Genomic DNA, 19,702 nt, shown 5'->3' with positions numbered 1-19,702 from the left:
TTAAACTGTAAGGGATTTCAACTAACTGTAGGTTAAACATAAGTCAACAGAGTGATGGATGCGGCTGTCAGAAAAAGAAAAAGAAAAAGACAAGAAAGAAAAGCTAACAATCTTGACCTGCATGAACAGTAGCATGAGGTCTAGAACAAAAAAGTCATTGACCCACTCCCCTGCACTGATCAGAACATGTACCTGAAATAAGACATTTCATCCTGGATGCCGGTCTTTAAAAAGAGATATTAATGAACTAAAGTATGAACATAGCAGAATACAGAGAAATGAAAACACTTATTAGAGGAAACCAGTTACCACTGTTTTCAAACATACAGGGTTGTCAAGGATCAGAGCTGCTCAGATCATGACGTCCTCAAGTACAGACCTCAATAATCACTTGGTGGGATATTGAGACAGATTCAAAAGCCCAGGAAAACTCCTAGGTCTCTCTGCTTAAAAAGCCCCAAAGCTATGATACTCCAGTAGCAATAAGTACACCTATCCCCCAGATCTTGGGCAGGGAGATTCAAGATAAGTCTGAAATATTCTTGTTGCCCCAGAAAGTAAGGAACTGCTAAAAATGGTGGGGACATGTCACTGGACACAGAAATTAGCTTGACGGGGATCCCACTGGCCAAATCTGTGGCAATCTGAGCATCAAACTGAATACTGACAGTAAAGCATTATAACCCAAGTGGTAAATAAGAATTCATATGTCTGTACTGATAATCAATCAATCGATACATGGGGTAAACAGAAAGCTCTTCATTACAGTTGTATGCAAATTGACGGATGCAGGACCGGAGATGTGTTTAGAAAACCACCATTTTTCAAACATCATAGTAACAACTGATTCAGGCAAGAATCATCAATGAATGTGAGGAAAAAAACATTTATACGGTCTCAACGTACCCTCTCACACACACAAACAGTGTATCAATTACAAAGAGAAAAATAGTAACTTTACAATAGAGAAAGCTGGCTGACTCCACTTTAACCAAATAGTCAATGTTAACATCACCCATTGTGGGACAAACTAACATAATGTATCTCCTACTGTAGTGCCCTGAGGATGTATCACTTCTATGGTGCTCCTACAAGACATACTGAAGTATTTAGGAGTATAGGGAATTTACGTCTGTAGATTAAGTGATTCAAAGAAGTATATAGGCAGAGAGGGAGATAGAATAAGAAAGCAAATGTGGCAACATGTTAAAAATTTTTGAAACTGGGTAAAGAGTACATGGGAGTTCTTTGTAGTATTCTTACAACTTTTAAGTTTGAAATTATTTCAACCTAATAAGTTTTTAAAAACTTTGATTTAAAAAAAAGGGGTAACTATACTAAATGTTATGTCAAGTTCTAATAAGACTATCAGCAGGAGCCAAATTCTGAAACCAAAGCTTTTAGCAAAGGAGACAGAAAGGTTCCTGCACTCAAAAAGTTTACAGATGAGAGAGAGAAATAAACAAATGATTACCAAATGGTATTAAAAAAATAAAAGAATCCTAAATAAAAAAGAGAGACATATCATTAATGGAGACTCAAATAAATGGAGAGATATATTATGTTCCCGGTTGGGGGAACTCAGTAATGTAAAGACATCAGCTGCCCCCAAATTAAGCTGAAAATTCAATGTAATCTCAACTAAAATCCAATAGATCTTTCGTGGAATGTATTGACTGATTCTAAAGATTCTTGTAGAAATAAACATAAGCAAGATTAGCCAAGAACTGTTTTAGGTACAAGGGAAAACTGTCTTTATGAGGTATCAAAATTTATATAAAGTACTTTTAATATTGATGTTGATATTAATATTGATATTGGTATCAGGACAAATGAATACATCAGTGAAACAAAAGAGCTGGTCCAGAAACAGTCTCGTGTGTGAGGAAATTTGGTATATGATAAAAGTGTCATTTCGAATTGAAGAAAGTCAATAAATAGAGTTGAGATGATTACCTGTTTGAAAAAAGTTACTGCAATATCTCAGACCATTCACAAAAATAAATCCTAGACAGTTTAAACAATAAAAGCAAAATAAAACAAAAACAAAAACTCAGAAACAACCTGTGCTGGACAAAGATTTCTTAGATACGAAACCAAAAGTATGAGTCATAAAAGAAAATATTGATAAATTGAACTTCATAAAAATTATGAACTTCTGCTCTTCAGAAGATACTGGCAAGACAATAAAAAGACAAATTACAGACTGAGAGGAAATGTTTGCAAATCACATACCTGATAAAGGACTTGTAACCCAGAATATTTAAGATCTCTCGAAAGTCAATAATAACGAAACAAGTAATTTTTAAAAACAGGCCAAAAATACGAAAAATGCTCAACGATCATTAGTCATGAGGAAAACACAAATTAAAACCGCAATGAAAAGTTCTATAAACTAGAAAAAAAACCCACAATGAGATACTATTAGAACATCTTTAAAAAAAAAAAACTGACACTACCAAGTGCTAGGGAACTAGAAGTAACTGGAATTCTCATATATTGCTGAAAAAAAAAATGCAAAGTTGTACAGCTGCTCTGGAAAACAGTATGGCAGTTTCTTACAAAGTTAAACGTACGTCGGCTGTACAAGCCGGCCATCCCCCACCTTGACATTCACCCAAGTGAGGCGAATACTGATGTTCATACAAAAACTTGATGCTGGTGTTTGCAGCGACCGTATTTGCGATCAGCAAACACTGGAAACAAACGTCCCTCAGCTGGGGAGCGGATAAACAAACTGTGGTCTATCCATCCATACATTGGAATCCACGCAGCGATAAAAAGGGACAAGCCAGTGGCACAAGCAACGACATGGATACGTTTTAAAGGCAGTATACAGATCGAAAGGAGTCGGTCTGAAAGGGTCATACACTGTCCGATTTCATTTGAGTTTCCAAAAGGCAAAACTGGGACGGGAGGAAGCTGAGCACAAAGGGAGCTGCAGAACGTTTTGAAGCATTTGCCAAAAACTGAAGGAAGGTACACTATATGGAAATTATACCTTAATGAAAAAAATGAAAAAAAAATCCTAGCACACATGTGCACACACACACACACACACACACACACACACACAAACTTAGAAATGTATGAGAACAAAGGGCGATGATGGACATGTTCATTATCCTGATTGTGGTGATAACATCGTGGGTGTGTACATATGTCAAAACTCAGCGAATCATATCCTTCAAGTACGTAGTTTGTTGTATGTCAATTACACCTCGATAAAGCTATTAAAAACGGAGGAAGAAACGTATAAGAAAATATAAGTGAATACGTTTAAAATTTTGGAGCAGGGACAGCTTCTGAAACAAGGCAAGAAAAGCAAAAGCCATAATTATAGAAAAAGAATGCTATATTGGCACAGCTCGTTTCAATGCGCTTTGCAGATACTGCGTTTTCATTAACATCAAGGCAAGACCCTCCACCAGTGAAAACATTATGACTTGCTGAAAGCGCAAATGATGGTTAGCACTTTTTAGCAATAAAAACTTTTTTATTAAGGTATGTAAATTATTTTTTAGACATAATGCTATCGCACAATCAATAGACTACAGTATAGTGTGAATATAACTTTTACACGCACTGAGAAACTCGCGTGACTCACTTTATTGCATTACTTGCTTTATCGCAGTGGTATGGGACCAAAGCCACAATATCTCCGAGGTATGCCTGTAGCTGACTACATCAAAATATAAAGCTTCTTTCCTAAAGACATTGTAAATAAATATTGAAAGGTAGATTAGGGGGAAGTATTTGTAACAGATATAAATAACAGACAATATCCAAAATTAAAGAACTACAAATCAATGAGAAAAAAACAAACCCAACAGAAACCTAAGCAAAAGATACAGCAAGCAACTAATAAAAAATACTAATATTAATAAATATATAAAAGGAGGATACATAACTGACTAGTAATCAGAGAACTGTGAATTAAAACAAGACATCCCTTTCACCTAACAGATTAACAAGTTTTAAAAAGCTGCTATCAGGCGTTGGCAGGGGTAGAGGGAAACGGGCGTTCTCACATCCTGTTGTTGGAAGTATTCATTCAGCATTTTTCTGAGCAATTTTGTACTACCTATTAAAACGTGCATGCCCTTTACTCCAATAATTCTAATTTTGATTATCTACCCTAGGGAAACACTTGCATACATCCACAAAGAGTTAATGGGAAGAAACAAAAAACTAGAAACTGTCTCTCAGTGATTCTCAAACCTTCTGTGGTAAAGGACCAGTTTTGGTGAGGGTTGTTTTGAAAATTTCCAATCCATTACGGATTGATGTCGTTGGAGAAAAAAAAGGAATTACTAGAAAAGTCATGGCAACATCAGCTTGCTACAAAGTTTGAAATGCTTACTCTCAACTTCGGTTCTTATCGAGGACTGAGGACAGGTGGCAGTTCATGACTGGCACCAGACTGCGGAATGTCCTAAATGTCCATCAAAAGGGAAATGGGAATTCCCATATGATCCAGCGATTCCACTTCTGGGTGTATACCTAAGAGCATCAGAAGTAAGGGCTGGAACAGGTGCTGGGACACTCACGCTGACAGCGGCACTGTTCACAACACCGAAGCTTCGCTGATGGACATACGATGGGATGTTTTCCACCTAAAAAGGAAGGAAGTTTTGACACACGCTACAACATGGACAAACCCGGAAGACATTATGCTATGTGAAATAAGCCAGTTACAAAAAAAAAAAAATTCTATATGATTCCGCTAAGATGAGGTCCCTAGAACAGTGAGATTTAGAGAGACGAGAGGTAGAATGGAGGTCGCCAGGGGCTGGGGGAGGGAGTGGTGGAGAGCGAGTGTTTAGCGGGCATGGCGTCTCGGTTTGGGAAGATGGAAAGAGGTCTGCGGATGGATGGCGGTGACGGCTGCACGACAAGAATGTCCTTAGTGCCACTGAACTGTACATCTAAAACCCGCGAAAATGGCCAATTTTATGTTATATTTATTTTATCACAATTTTAAAAAGAGAAATGGAAGATTGTTACAGACGTGCTGTAGAATCCACTGCAGCACGTTCTGTGTCGGAGGCCCTGATCTACCTCGTTCTCAGGCAAACTGCTGAGCGAAAAAGCCAGCTGCAGAACAGCCCAGAGTATGACATCATCGGTATGGGAAAAAATAAAAACTGAATTCTGTTTTTAAATATGCAGGGAATGATCTGGAAGATGATGCTGGTTTCCTCTGAGACAGGGGCCTGCACCAGGGATCAGAAAGGAGAACTATCCAAAGCGTTCGGCTTAAACAATGAAAATGTAGTCAGTGTATTATTTGAAGAACGAAAATGCTTTTTATAAAAAATAAATAAATAAAAGAATGGGTCGACTACAGAAAATCGACAGTATGGTGAGCAAAGAAGGGACGGGAGCTGTGAACTTACAGAGTGTACCTAATCCCGGCCTGGTAAAAACAAGGAAGGCTTCCTGGAGGAAGCGGAAAGGAAAGCCTGAAGTGAGTTTTCAATGATGAGTGGAAATTAGCCAAGAAAACTGCAAATGGGAACGAAAAGGTGAGGAGGAAATTATAATTGCAGTAGACATTCAATATTATATTAGTTTCAGGCGTAAAGCATAGTGGTGAGATGATGACACATTATATGACTTACAAAGTGATCCCCCCATGAGTCTAGTACCCACCTGGCACCCTACATAGTTATGACAATATTATTGACTGTATTCCCTGTGCTGTACTTCACATCCCCACGACTACTTTGTGACTGCCAATTTGGACTTCTCGATCCCTTCCTCTTTCCACCCAGCCCCCCATCAACCTGCAAAACTAGCTGTTGCGAAGGTCACTCCATCCAACACGTGCCTTTCAGTCGTTATCTTATTCTGGTCTCTCAGCAGCACTTGATACAGGATTAGACATCCTCCCTCCCTCTTTCCTTCCTTCCCTTAGTACTCTGCTCCCTCAGCTTTCACCTGATTCACCTGTCTTCCCATTCCTCAACTTCCTCGTGACCTCTTCCTCTTCTACCTCCTACCGTCTCTGTATCCGACCACGGCAGGTAGAAGACAATGGGCGAATCCTGTGGAAGGCTTACAAGTTCGATGGCAGATAATCAATCCCACAAGCCTAATTTCCCTACTAGAAATCAATATCAGATGAAGAGCGTAGGCTTCCGCGGTAGGCTACACAGTAAAAGGTATCCATGTCCTAATCCCCAGAACCTGTGAATATTTTCCCTTATATGACCAGCGTCATCTTCCAGATCATTCCCTGCATATTTAAAAACAGAATTCAGTTAAGCCCCGTAAGTCCTGTTTTGGTCTTCTGACCTCCAGAGCTGGAAGATAACAAATCTGCGCCATTTTGAGCCACTATGTTTGTGATTTGTTACAGCGCCGACAGGACATGAAACACTCACTTTAAAAGGAAAGAAATGGAGAAAGAAACTGTATCCTAAGGAAAAGATGGTTGGCCCCAAGAAAACGCTTAGGACTTCGCATCATGAAAAGAAAAGGCTCAAGGAACTTCTTCTCCAGAGTGAGTCTAGAGAGACGACTTAGTGATTTTTCTGCTCTCCTGCTTTAAGGGCTGTTTATCTGGATGGCCTAGGTGATTCTTCCATTTTCTCCCTCCAGAAGATATCTGAAATTAGGTCTGCTTCTTCTCTTCCCCTTGGTCAACCCAGATGAGGATATAAACTCAGATAAATTCTCTTAGGAGTGTACGAGGGTCGTGAGATCACAAAGTTTGAGCAGCACGGCCCTACGGACACCGACAAGGACCCGCGTGCAGGAATGTGCATAGCGGTGCAGGCGGGCCTCGTTTCATCGCGCTCCGCTTTATTGCGCCCCGCTTCATGACGCTTCACGAGTGTTGCGATTTTTACAAATCGGAGGTGAGACCCTCCACCAGCAAGAAGGTTATGACTCGCATTATTGCGATACTTGCTTTATTATGTTGGCCTGGAATGGAACCCACGATTTTTCCAAGGTCTGCCTGTACTACCCGTAAGAGCAAGAAATTGGGGGAAATCTACTAGTCTGTCAATAAAGAATGGTCAAATAAAGCATTGTATAGCCATTCTGTAGCGAAATAAAAGTTTTCAAAACATCACATGAAAAACTTGCAGGCTATGTACAATATGGTGTATTTTTTTTTTTTTTTAGAAATAAAAATACAACACAATGTATTTTCTAAAAAAAAAAAAAAAAAACCTTCAAGGCTACCAGGATACATACCAAACTGTCAACAGTGGCTACCTCTGGGAAAGGGGAAAGGACTGTGACTGATGGCCAAAGTGGACCTTAGCCCCATCTATGTGTAATGTTTTGAGGTTTCTTCTTGCAAGGAGAATGCACTAGTGTAATTAAAAACATTTGGGAAGAAGGAATCAAGCAACGAAGTCAAACCCACTGAGAAAGAAAGGGGACCCGCTCGCGGGCTGAGAGGGCCAGCGTCTTCGCTGCAGGGGTTCAGGAGCTGATGAGTCTAGAAGGGGGACGGCTGGCTGAAATGGTGGCCACCTGGGTGGCAGAACTTTCTGGGTCAGCCTGGCCCGCGTCCGCTGTCAGGAGCCTCGCGCTGATGCCTGCACACTCCCCGGGCCCAGACCCTGGACCTCAGGCGCCACCTCAGAAGCAGAGCTCCGGGCTGGCGGCGGTGGAAGGAGCCCCGCAGGCTCAGGCAGCACCTCCCTAAGCGCCAGGCCGGGACACTAGAGCCGGCGTCGCTGCGGGACACCCGCAGACGCTCTGCGACGCCGGAAGCGTGACGGGGTCGGGGGTCCGGGTAGAGGGTGGCTAGGATGCGGGGGACTGGGGTCGCGTTACCAGCTGGGGCGCGGGAGCTCCGAGGCACCCCGCAGACCCTCCCAGGGGCCGCGGTGCAGGCATCGCTTTCGAAAGCGGCGCCCCAGCGTTCCCACTGGCCTTCCTTTCCAGCCAACCGGCAGGTCTCCCTGTGGCCCACCCCTCGACGAAGAGGCCAATCAGAAACGGGCATGTTCTTCTCATGGCATAGGACCAATTAAAAGCTTGCTCAGATCTGACTGGCGTGTGGACAGCCAACCAGAAGAGCCGAGGCTTGGCGATTCGGCTTCCCGTGTCAGTCACCGTCCCGATCTAGGTCCCTGTCCTTTTCCCATCGGTACTGGAATCCAAGGTTTGGATCTGGCAAAAATAACCAAAAAGGAGGTCCGAGCCGGAGGGGCAGTGGCCCACAGGCTAAAGTAATATCCCCCTGAGTTTCCAAGGAGGTCGGCCTTGAGGTCAGATGAGCCTGCGGTTCTGCTCTCGCTGCCGCTCCGCGCTTGGCCTCAGGTGATGTTGGGCCAACTGCTTCATTTCCCCCAAAGGCAGGTGGGAAGAAGCCTGGGAATATCCAGGGCCGTTAATTAAGAGTGCTGCTTTATCTACAGCGGGGAGTGGCAGGGATGCACAATTAGCGGCAATAAATACTGCTTCCAAAAAAAATCGAAGTGAAATGTGCGGAGAATTTTTTCTTTTTAAAAAACCCGATAGTGGTATTATTACAACTAAATGTACCAGCAAAGGCAGATTGAAACTAAGAAATATCATTTTCACCAAACAGTTTGGATGTTGACTGTTTTGCCACTTTGGGCAAAGAAACTTTTTGTGGGGAAACAGGAATTTCTTCACTTTTGGTGAGGAAACGAATTCTCGTTTGCTGTAGGTGGGAGCCTAAACTGCACTCCTGAAGAAGGCAACTCGGTAGAACCTATCAACATGTAAAATGTACACAGCCTTTGAGCTAGCGATTCTTTCTCCAAAAACCTATCCTGCATAAACGCTAAACACATGAGCAAGGTTATATCTAGTATTATTTGTAATAATGAATGGAGACAAATTTCCATTTATAAGTGAATCATTACATCGTGATCCAACTGTACTATGAAATGTTACGCTGCCCTTTTCAAAAAATGAGGTAAATTTCCATATACTACTGTGAAAGGAAGTCCACGGTACATTGCAAAGTAAAAAAATTAAGTTGCAAAATAGTACATATAATAGCCCACTTTAAAATATATATATATACAAGTATGTGGGTATTCATGAACGTACGTTGTGAATATATGTATATCCATATATACACATATGTATATAGTCAGATCCATATATTTTTCCATAGGGAAAGGTCTGGGAAGACACATACCAGTTTTATTCTTGGGGAATGGGAAGAGGGAGAGAGAATAACAAGAAGGCTCGCTTCGTATCAATTCGTTTGTTTGCATTTTGTCGACTAGCATTAATTACTTTTGAATTTTTATCACCGCAAACATTTTAACAAAGTAGACACTTTTGTAATCAGAACGATCAACGAAGTTATAATTTATATATTGTAAATAAGAAAAATTCCTTATAGCTATGAGGTGACTATTTCATTTAAACCTTGCAGCTAGAAGACCTAGAATAAAATTAGGTCAACTGCAAATCAAATCAACCCGAGTTTCAAAGCGGTACTCATGACTTGATAGAACAGGATGTGGGCAAACAAAATCTAATCAGGTTAAGTGAAGAGCCATTCATTTCTAGGAGAAGAAACTACGCCACGGCGAACTCTATCATATGGGAAAACTGTGCTTCCACCTCCAGGGTTTACTCCTTTGGCAAGGATTGGAAATCGCAAAAATTATGGGTACCTCAAATATCATTTAGTCAAATCTCGTTTCATAGTTACGAAAACAGGCCCAGAGGGATGAAGCAATTTTCCTAAGGGGCTACAGCCAGCTAATAGCATAGCTGGCTCCAGAACCCAGGTTACTATTCCAGGCCTGTCTGTTACTCTTGCCACTTCTTGTCAGATCTTCCTCAGTCTTCATTCTGATGACGTTTTAGGAAATGAGTCTTATGAGTATCAGATACCCCTATGTTTAAATTCTAGAACAAAAATGCATAACGAAGTAATAATGTGTATCCTTCCATTAGCACAGATGATTAAAAGTTGACTGTCTTTGGACAAAAAAAACATTACTGGTGTGAGAATAGAACATTTCCTTGAAAAGTACTACGTAAATTTCTGTGAATCTATTTTATTGTTAAGAACTGTTTTATCCAATTTCTGATTATCTTCAATTGGCAGTGCCTCTCTCTCTCAATCCTTTACCTTCGGTTTCTCTATATCAAGTAGCTGATGATCTACATACATGCAAACACTCAAAACCACCACGGGAAGTTCCTGTGGAAGCCTGGTGTGATTTGAAGAATTCTTTTGTAGTGTTTTTACCCAACTTTGTTTGGTAAGGAATGAGGTTTTTTTTTCTTTAGGATGAGTTTTATGTTCTCAAAAGCATAGAGAGATGATAGGAGAAGGAAAATAAAATTAAAACACAGAAAAAACCTTTTTGTACAAACAAGGCATGAAAAAAGATAAGAAGAATGAGAGCTGGTAGGTAGGTGGTCTAGAAGGGCGTGGCAGAGAACCATAAACTAACTTAGTCACAAAGTGTTTAAATTTTAAAAGTAAACTTGACTAGTTCGATGTAGAAATGAACTAACAACTATCTAACCTTCGGGCTATAATTAGAGTCCAGTTTTAGGCTCTGTGACTTAGGAACACGTGAGAACCCTGGAGAGTTCAGAAAATTTAGAACTATTATTGTGTCTGGAAAGACCAGGAGTGAGTCAACAGTCCTCAAGGATATGAAGAAATATCCATTTCATTGGGCAGCTGGTCTGCGTTTCCACGGCAGAAAGCAATTTTACTTAATTACAGCATATATTTCAAGACAGAAGCATTTTACCTAGGAGATCTCATCTAACAGAACCTCCAGAGAAGCCTGTGCTGCCCTTTACTCGCTCAAGCCCTTATGTCTAAGGAAGGGTCAAAGGGTAGATGAGGCATTTTTGGAATGTGAAGGTTTAGACTTCTTTTGGGTCTACTAATTCAAAACTTTTTGTTAACCTTTGTCCCCCAGGTTCCAGTGTAAGGATGAGTGCGTCCGTGCTTAGGGTAAAGGGAATCAGCCGTAAACACCTAGATGCACGCATAAACTGGAGTTCCTTATAAGCCTGCTTGTCATCGGTGTTGACGGGTAAGACTTGGATTTGGTGTTCTGGGATCCCCCTACAGTGCTAAAATGGCCACAAAGGAAAGTGACTCCAAAGAAAGGGAATTTACCGGAGCTGATATTTAAAAAAAAAAAAAAAAAAAAGACCGGACAATTAACTAGATGCGCCCGGACCTTTGATTCTGTCTCTAGCATTTTCTCATCTTGCAGAGACTTATCCTGAACTAAAGAATAAGCAGGGAGGTCTAGGAAGACAGAATGTAAGCACGTTTTATCCGTTTTATCCGTACCACGTCCACCCCACCCCATCCCCAGCTGTGCTTTTAGCATAAGGCTGGACACACAAAAGGCTATTAATTAGCACTTTTTAAATCGATGGCATCTATCATTATTATTACATAGCTGCTTTTTCTAGTTATTCTCTAACACTGCTGCCTAGGAAGGTTGCATTTCTCATTACCGTCTCATAGAAACATCTGTTTTCCAATCCCCTTACACGTGTGAGTCATCTATTCCTGAACTACCAAAACCTCTTAACTTCCTCAGTTCTGCCCCCTCTTCTACTTAAGCCAAGTATCGTTGTTAAATCACCTTCATTCACAACGGTTTGACCATGGCACTTCCTAGACCTTTCCGCGCTCAGCCACGTGATTAAAACCAGCTTTGACTTCCCGAAGGACGAGACTCCTACCTCCTCTCACTCCGAGCCTTTTTTCCAAAGGCCGCTTTGTGCGGGAAGCCACTTCAGAGCACGCTGGTCAGATAAAACTCTCCACCCAGAACTTCTCAGAGCTCACTCACCTTTCCGCTTGCATCAGATCTATTTGAAAGAAAAAGTCTCAGTGGAGGTCAAAGGCCTCTAGAACAAATAGTGTCGGTAGGCGGTGTGTGGGCGTCTTGGGGGATGGGCAAGCGCACACGTGTTTACGGGACATACGGCACAGGAACATACGTACGCACACACGCACACACACTGTACGTTCTGCCCAAATTAGCGCGAACCCACACGCTCAGAAACCAAATCTGCTCACCGCGCCACGAGCCACAGGCACTGCGCCCTATGGCTACTCCCTACGGGCAGCGCGTCGCCTCTGTGACAAAGTCCATCGCGACTTGCAAGGAGAGGTAAGTGTCACTACGGGCGGCTAGGATTCTGCTCTGTTTAAAAATTCAAATGCAAAACCGTCATCACATCAGTACATTAACCACGCCATGATCCCAGCACGACGCGCAGAACATCGTAGATGCGAAAAACTACAGGACACGGACGCTTGCTTCACAGTGGTTTAATGTGGACAGAGGCGACTATGACATTGTCTGCCAGGAGAATGGACAACTTGCTGAATAAAAGCCCCGAGTCAGGATATATACACAGCAGAAATGGGGCCTCAGGCTCTCAGCGCTTGTGCACAATGAAAGAAGGAATCTTTAAAAAAATCCGTAAGAGGATACAACTCAAAAAGGGCAGCGACGACACCGCGCCCGGGGAGGTGGGACGGGCGGCACGGCCTCTCTCTAGGGGCTGCTCGGCCCCTGGCACTGGCTGGGCAGCCACAGGGCTCGTCTGTCTCAAGGAACCTGAACATCGGGATGGGCTCCAAATCCCAGGTCTCTGCCACCAGAATCTCGCCTCCCCATAATCAGAAACCCTGCTCCCCTAGACCCTGTGTAGAGAACTGCCATCCCTCCCCAAGACGGGGTCTCGGCAGAGCCCCCGCTTCTGCCCCAACGCCGGAGATAACTTGCTCCCGTCCCACCACTTGGGATAGATATCGGGCACCAGCGAACAAGCCGCCAGCTCCCGGCCAGGAGCCCAGGAAAGCTGCCGGCCTCAAGAAGCTGCCTCAGACTGGAAGATCTGGGAAATCCATACCCAGCTGGATCCCCAGCTCAGCTTCTGGGACGGTGCTAGAGTCCCGTGGGAAACAAGTGTGGCAGTCCAATAGCACTGTGAGCAAGCCGGGGAGGGCAGTGACAACTGCTCAAAGTACTTGGGAGCCAGGAGTCTGGGGTTTGTTCGTGTGCTTCTGCCCTGCGGCAGCACTAGATGAGGGGGAGGGGGCCTTCCCTGCCCCCAGAGGGGCCTAGAAAATGACCCAGTCTCATCTTCAAGGGGTTACCTGGCAGAGGTGAGTGGCCCCCAGCCCTCAAGCCACCGAATCTGCAAAGCTGGCCCATGAGGAAGCGAAGGCTTAGGGACGGACAACTGCTGGCCCGTACGGACTCGCCTGCTGGTGAGCAGGGCCAGCCGGCCAGACTGGGGGCCACAGAGGAGAGGGCCTAGGCGACAGGTGGCTCCCTCCTGCCCTATGGCTTTCGTCGGACTCTGAAGCGGCCGTGAGGTCGGGCCCACAAAGCCCGCGCGCCTTGCCCCACACGCTGGCCGCTTAGAGCCTGGGAGGGCCGCCAGGGAAAGCATCACGGGAGAGAGGGAGCACCAAAGGAAACTGTCGGGAGGACTGCGAGCGGGCCTGGAGCAAACGAGGCGAGCTTTCGGGTCTCCACCACCCTCCCAGAAAGGAAAAGGGTCATGCAGGTAGGAAAGGCGGGTCTCTCCCTGCTCAGTGTTCCTGGTTAAACCTAAGAGTAAGAAAGAGCCCCTGGACGTGCAGCATCCTGCCCACGTGCCTCCAGCACGAGACCCGTCCCGGGGTGGCCTTCCTGGCATGGGAAGACGCCCCCGCCGCGGCCAGCACAACCCCCCTCCCCCCACCCCAAGCAAAGGGCATCGCCCGCGGGTTCCCGCCGCTCCGCGGAGAACGGAACCCTGGCGGAGTGCCCGCGCTGTAGTGAGGTGCCAAGGAACACGATGCCAGACAGTCTATCAGGCCAGGGGATGGGCAGCCAAGTTCAGATCAAAGAGAGAGAGAGGCTTAGTGTAAAAACCAATGTTATTTCAGCAGGAAAGTAGAGGGCAGGTGGTGACAGGGGCTCCTACTGGCGCACCTTCCCAGGGACGTAGTTCCTGTCGATGGCCTCCTCCTGCAGGAACATGTGTAGGCAGCGTTCGTTCTGAGCCAGTGGGTGCCCAGCAATTCTACAGAGAGACCGAGACGGCTGGTTGGCAGGAGCAGCTGGGATCCAGAGCGTCCGCGGAGGGAGGAGGGTGCAGGGTGCGGACCGGGGAGGAAGGGCCGGGTCGCTGAGGCCGAGCGGAGGGCAGCCGCAGGCCGCCCCCTCAGCGCTGACGTCGTAGGGAGCACGGGACAGAGGGCAGGTGGGGGACCCGGCCACGCCGCAGCTGCAGGATCGGCACTGTGCTCAGAGGCGCAGAGGCTGATCGGCCAGCCGGCCCCATGACACGGGACCCAACAACAGGGGACAGACGAAGCGCGCAGAACGACCCGGACGGGACCCCCGGGGACCTGGCTTACTTGTTGATAAACTGCTCGAGGCCCTGCCTCCTCTCTTCGATGAACGACTCCTCGAAGATGCCTTCGTCGCCTCGGAAGGGGAGCTGCCGCTTCAACGCCTTCCCGGGCAGCGGGGGCACCACGATCTGCGGGCAGACGCCAAACGCCACGTTCGTCCCGAACTTCGCACCTCCGAGTGTCAGAAGCCATCGGCCAGACCCAGTGCCCTGCGGCTGGGCAGGCGGGGAGCGCCCGCCCTCTCCGCTGCCCCGCGGAGCCCACGGGCTCGGGTCTCGCGCCCTGTGCGCCTGCGTAGACCGCCCCCAGGGAGCCGGCCCTACCTTACTGTCGCGCTCCAGTTCATTCTTCAGCCACTCAAAGTCGCTGTAGCGCCGTCGTACACAGGACTCCTTCAGCTTGAAGATAGGTAGGTTTGTCTACGGGGAAGAAGAAGGAGAGGACAGCGACGATAGCAACGCCCGGCCTCCGGGCCGCCTGTCGGGGCCACACGGACAGGTGCAGTGAAGAAACGGCTCCTGAGGACCGCGCTCCCATAACCCTTTCCAAACAGCGCCTGGTCAACGCCCACGCCACATCCGGCCTCGTCGCAGTGGTGGTTAGAAGTCCCCTGCTGCTTAGAATGTCTCCTACAGACTTCACGTTGCATGTAAATAGCTGTGTACGAGGGTTCTCACTGTACTTTATTTAATTTGTAATCATAAATGTCCACCGACGGGTAATTAGTTCAACAAATAGGGTTCGCCTGTACCACGGAATACTACGCAACTACGGAAAGAATGTGAAAGATATATATGTGCCAGTATGCCAAGATACTAAGCAGTAAAATTAAGGTACAGAACTGTATGTATAGCTTGCCTCTATCTGTGTTCTAAAAGGGATCTATATGTGTGTACATATTTATACTGATGAATAAAATTATTTAGGAAAAGGGACCGGTAACAGTGAGTGACTTTGGTGAATAAGATCACACAACTGCAATGGGTGGGAATCACAGTTTTCATTCTATCATTTCAATTTATCATGTTCACATATTACATTTTCGATCGAAAAGTGAATTTAAGCTCCTTGTAAGGACAAGAGGTCAACACGGCCAAGGTATGGCTTCCTCCGCTTTTCCGATCCAAACCCTCTCCATTCTACGAATCCCAGCTCAAGCCACACCTCGCCCAGGAAGTCTCCCCTGGCGACAGCAGCTTAATTTACTGGTCCTCACTCTTGTCTACAAGGTCTCAATAGAAATGGCCAACCACATGTATCAGCGCTGACTTTATTTCCCGCCAGCCAATTCAGATCAGCAGATGGAAATAAAAGGAAGCGGTCTCGCTCCTTTGTCCTTAAGGCCCTCAGGGCAGGAATCGAGGACCTGGGAGCCATGCTAGAACCCCCTACGGTCCTCAATACATCTTTGCTTTGCAGTCCTCAAGTCCGGAAGTTGAGTTTTCGGGACCCAGGTCTAGTAAAAATCATCAAAAGCCAAACAACTGGCTAACTTACATTAGTGACGACTCCACCAAGGATCACGGCCCAAGGAATGTCAATGGGTTGAAGTCGAGTGAGATACATGTAAAGTGATATTTCATCGTCTCGACTATTCTTTAGAAGAATAAGAAACCGGAAAGAGTGTTGTTTTTTTTTTCCGGAAGATGAACTTCTGGAGGGCAGAGGAAGGGACGCTTAATTTTTACAGGATATCTTTTCTTATACCTTTTGAATTCTGTACCATGTGTACATATTAACTACTCGAGATAAACTACTAGAGAACATTTTCGGAATCCTGCAAGAAATAGATATGTGTATCGAATCATCACATTGTATACCTTAAACTTATAAAATGTTACATGTCAATTATATTTCAGTAAAGCTGGAGTGCGATAATCTTGCAAGGAACAAAAGCCCTTCTGTATCACATGATTCGAGGTTTCCATCACAGTTCAGTAGAACCTTAACTAGCAGGCTTTTACAGAAGCCAACGGAAAGGCCAAATAGAAAAAGAAAAAAATGCTGAGTAGATTCTTCTAAGACACAGTGTAACCACCCACTGCCATTTTGTAAACTTCCTCCTTTGACTCATAAAATGCTCTTCTTTCCCTACCCCCCACGGGATGGTGACAATAATGGCCTTTCATCTCAGCACCTAGCCATCTAAGGAAGGGGCTACTATGTACTAAGATAGCCTCCCAGCTCCCATCTGCCAATCATACTAGGAAGACAAGATCGTATAGCACAGGATACAGAGTTTCCTTTGCCTCTGATCAACATGAGGTCAAGGGGAAGCAAAGTTCAAGTCCACAGAACAACTGACATTTGAAGATTTCTATACACATCACGTGAAGTCACCAGGACACTTCTCCAGCCACCTCGTTTCTTGGGGGCATGGGAGAGGGAGAATTCTTCCCCGAGCAAAATGAACGAGAACAGCGTCAGAAGCATTTAGCTATTACACGAAGGAAAAGGTGTCGTCTGCTTCTCCCACGCATAACGCCTAACTCCCAAAGCCCGTTCTCTGAATCTCACGCTCCCTATAATGCCTACCATGAACGATTCCTTAAAATAGCAATGTTAAAGCAAATGATTTTACCGCTCTTCCCCCAAACGGAGTTCCACGAAAATGTTGAAAGCCCATCTAGCTATACATATTAACGTAAACAAATACTAATGAGCTGAAACCCACAGAACTAGGAAGCGTCACCAACTCTATTACGACTACACAGTTAGAAACTAGAAAGGACTGATGAAAAGCTTAGCAGGTAGAAGAATTTTGCACACTGAAGTTTTGCAAGTAAGCACTGCCAAAGAGAGGGAAGTGTAGTGGAAAGGGTACGATGGGCTTTGGAGTCAGACGGACGTGGGTTCGAATCCCAGCCCGGCCGTTATTAGCCATGTGTACTTGGGCAGGTTACTGCCCCCTCAGTGACCTATCTGTAAAATGGCATTTCTGTAAGGATTTAGAAACTAACACCTAGTTCTGTGCCACGCACACAGATGGCACCAGACGAATAGGCCCTGCCGTTATCAGAATGCCTGAAGTAGAGCGCTATTTCGTTCTTCATCCCTAAGGTTCTTGGGTAATGCATCAAGACGATGTCCCCAAAACCCCTCAGCACAGAGTCCTCACACTGAACAAGTTACGCCCAGGCTTCCTGGGGTAATTAAGTTCTCTGCCACCAACAGTCTCCAAAGAGATATTTCAAATAGTTCTTATGGACATGAGATTTTTCCTTTTTTTTTTTTTTGTATCTGCTTTCTTTCTTCAGGTTGGACTGCGCCAAACTTGGAATTTGGAGGCCATTGTTGATTAGATTCAATGCCCAGCTCGGAACACATTCTCTCATTCATTCATTCATTCATTCATTCGTTCGTTCAAAAATGAAAGCACATACACGCTTTTACGTCTTCAAATGCTGTTTGAGCAGCATGCTGTCCACAGAGAATATTCTGGCCCTCTAGTCTGAGAAGAAAACATAAGGAAAATTAGAAAATGGTTCTCGAAAAATGGTTTGCCTGTCACCCCTTCAACTCGGCAAAAGGACTTGCAAAGCACGTCATCTACCTGCACATCCCATCGTCGCACTGTGGACTAAGAACTAGAGAATAAAGTCCTCTGCAGAGCACACTGGCAGAAGCCACTCCTGGGGCAGTCCTGAAACGCCATATACTAAAGGGACTGCAGGCCAGGGTCTAAATCTGAAAGGTTAATGTAGAACAGAAAGGGCAAATGGCCATCCACGTACTGAAAACCCAAACGAGAGACAATAGATACTGAAATAACCATTCTGGATACTTCGAAACTCAAGGATGAGCACAGGATGAGGGCAGCCACTGACGATCCACCAATCACAATGCAAGGCCCGGTTTCACAGTGAGACACAGCATGTGGTACCCGAGGAAACTTAGACAGAGACCGCTCTCTCATTCAGATGCTAATTCTCCAGCAGCCCGGGCAGCGGTCGCTTTCTGACTTCCCCTCCTGGAGCCCACCTTCCCTTCCATCAGGCTTAGCTTAACTCCGCCATCCCAAGGAGACCACAGAGAAAGGGCCAGGCCTTCCCGCCCTCCCTCTTCAGAATGACTTCCCACACCCAGGTTGGTTAGGGGCCCCAGCGACATCTCGCCTGGGCTGTCCATCCCCCAGCCCTCTTCCACGCTGCGTCCCCTACTCCTGGCTCCGATCGTCTCCATCCTCCCCCCACCCCCACCCCACCCCCGGCCACGCTTCACTTCTTGCTCATGGGGACTTGTTTTCCCTCCCCCCCAGCCTGATGTCCCCCTCAGGAGTTTTCTGTATCCCACGGCCACAACCCGGTCCGCAGACCTCCCTCCAAACCGACTGCGCCCCGAACCCCCAAAGGACCCCTAGCAGCGTCTGCTCCATTGGTCGCCCCTGGGGCGGCCTCCCCCCGCCCCGCGGTGCGGTCCTCCCTCGGCTGTCTCCCTCGCCCCGTGACTCACCCGCATGCGAACCTCATAGGTGGTGAAGCGCGCGCGGCCCACGCCCACCGTCTGTGGATTAAAGATGTCGATCTCCAGGAAGTTACTTGGTGGCCCGTAAGCGTCGGTCAGGTCCTGCGGCTTCGAGTTCAGGCGCCGAGTGTCAGCGACCGCCGTGTCCGACATCTTTCCGAAGATGAGCCGGGGACCGGGGAAGGGGGGTGGGGGACAGAGGCCGGAGACAGGAGCGCGCACGGCCCCTCCCGTCTGCAAAAGAACCAGCCAACCCACAGACTGCGGCGCCGCGCACGCGCGCCCACGCACGCACGCGCACGCGCACGTCGCCCCGGCCCGGGGCCCGGCGCGCTGAGTACTGGCCTCGCTGCCCGCTGGAGTCCTGCACCCACGAGGCCGCATTCAGGCTTCCGGGCGCTGTCAGTGGCCGCCCCGGAGCCTGTATCCCGGATGCGCGCCCCCCAGCATCCCGGGAAGCAATACAGGCGGGATCGGCCAATCGCTGCCCCTCTGCCCGACAGATCGTCCTCCAGCGGGGAGCGACCAGCCTTGGGCACTGCCCCGCACGCTGGGGTCCTACGGTGATAGGCCGAGGCCCCGCGACCTGAATAAGCCAGGGTTTTCCGCGAAAATAGAAGGGTGGCCTCCGGAGAGGGGGGACTCCAATAATACTCCTGACAGCCGAGAGCGCAGCCCCGCCACTCGTGCCGCCCCCGATAGTTTCGACTCCTTCCTCACGCAGTTGAGCACGCGGCACTGTCTTTGGTGCCGAGAAAGCGGCGAGGATGGGGTAAACAAGGATGATTTCTCATTGTCGCTTTTCGGGAAAATGTGGGCCTGTCTTCATTCTCCACTTGAAGCCGCATAAAAGCGAAGCCAGGGTGCACT

At 46.6% G+C, this 19,702-nt stretch overlaps 1 protein-coding gene across 2 annotated transcripts; it reads right to left on the bottom strand.

The window, feature by feature from the left end:
* Window positions 1-12,267: 12,267 nt before the first annotated feature.
* On the bottom strand, window positions 12,268-19,102 carry SNX12 (sorting nexin 12). Of its 2 annotated transcripts, none has more exons than XM_011371438.2 (4): window positions 18,821-19,102; window positions 14,692-14,787; window positions 14,372-14,496; window positions 12,268-14,034 (listed from the first exon to the last, which is right to left on the bottom strand). In XM_011371438.2, the coding sequence occupies exons 1-4, from the start codon at window positions 18,983-18,985 to the stop codon at window positions 13,932-13,934; spliced, it is 489 nt and encodes a 162-aa protein (XP_011369740.1). In that variant the 5' UTR covers window positions 18,986-19,102; the 3' UTR covers window positions 12,268-13,931. The 2 variants fall into 2 exon arrangements, with proteins under 2 accessions (XP_011369740.1, XP_011369741.1); XM_011371439.2 differs by lacking the exon at window positions 18,821-19,102 and adding an exon at window positions 15,866-18,484.
* Between the last annotated feature and the right edge of the window lie 600 nt (window positions 19,103-19,702).

Source organism: Pteropus vampyrus, unplaced genomic scaffold (assembly GCF_000151845.1).
Source record: "Pteropus vampyrus isolate Shadow unplaced genomic scaffold, Pvam_2.0 Scaffold191, whole genome shotgun sequence".
NCBI classification, from domain to species: domain Eukaryota; kingdom Metazoa; phylum Chordata; class Mammalia; order Chiroptera; family Pteropodidae; genus Pteropus; species Pteropus vampyrus.
This window is presented reverse-complemented; position numbering and strand designations above follow the sequence as displayed.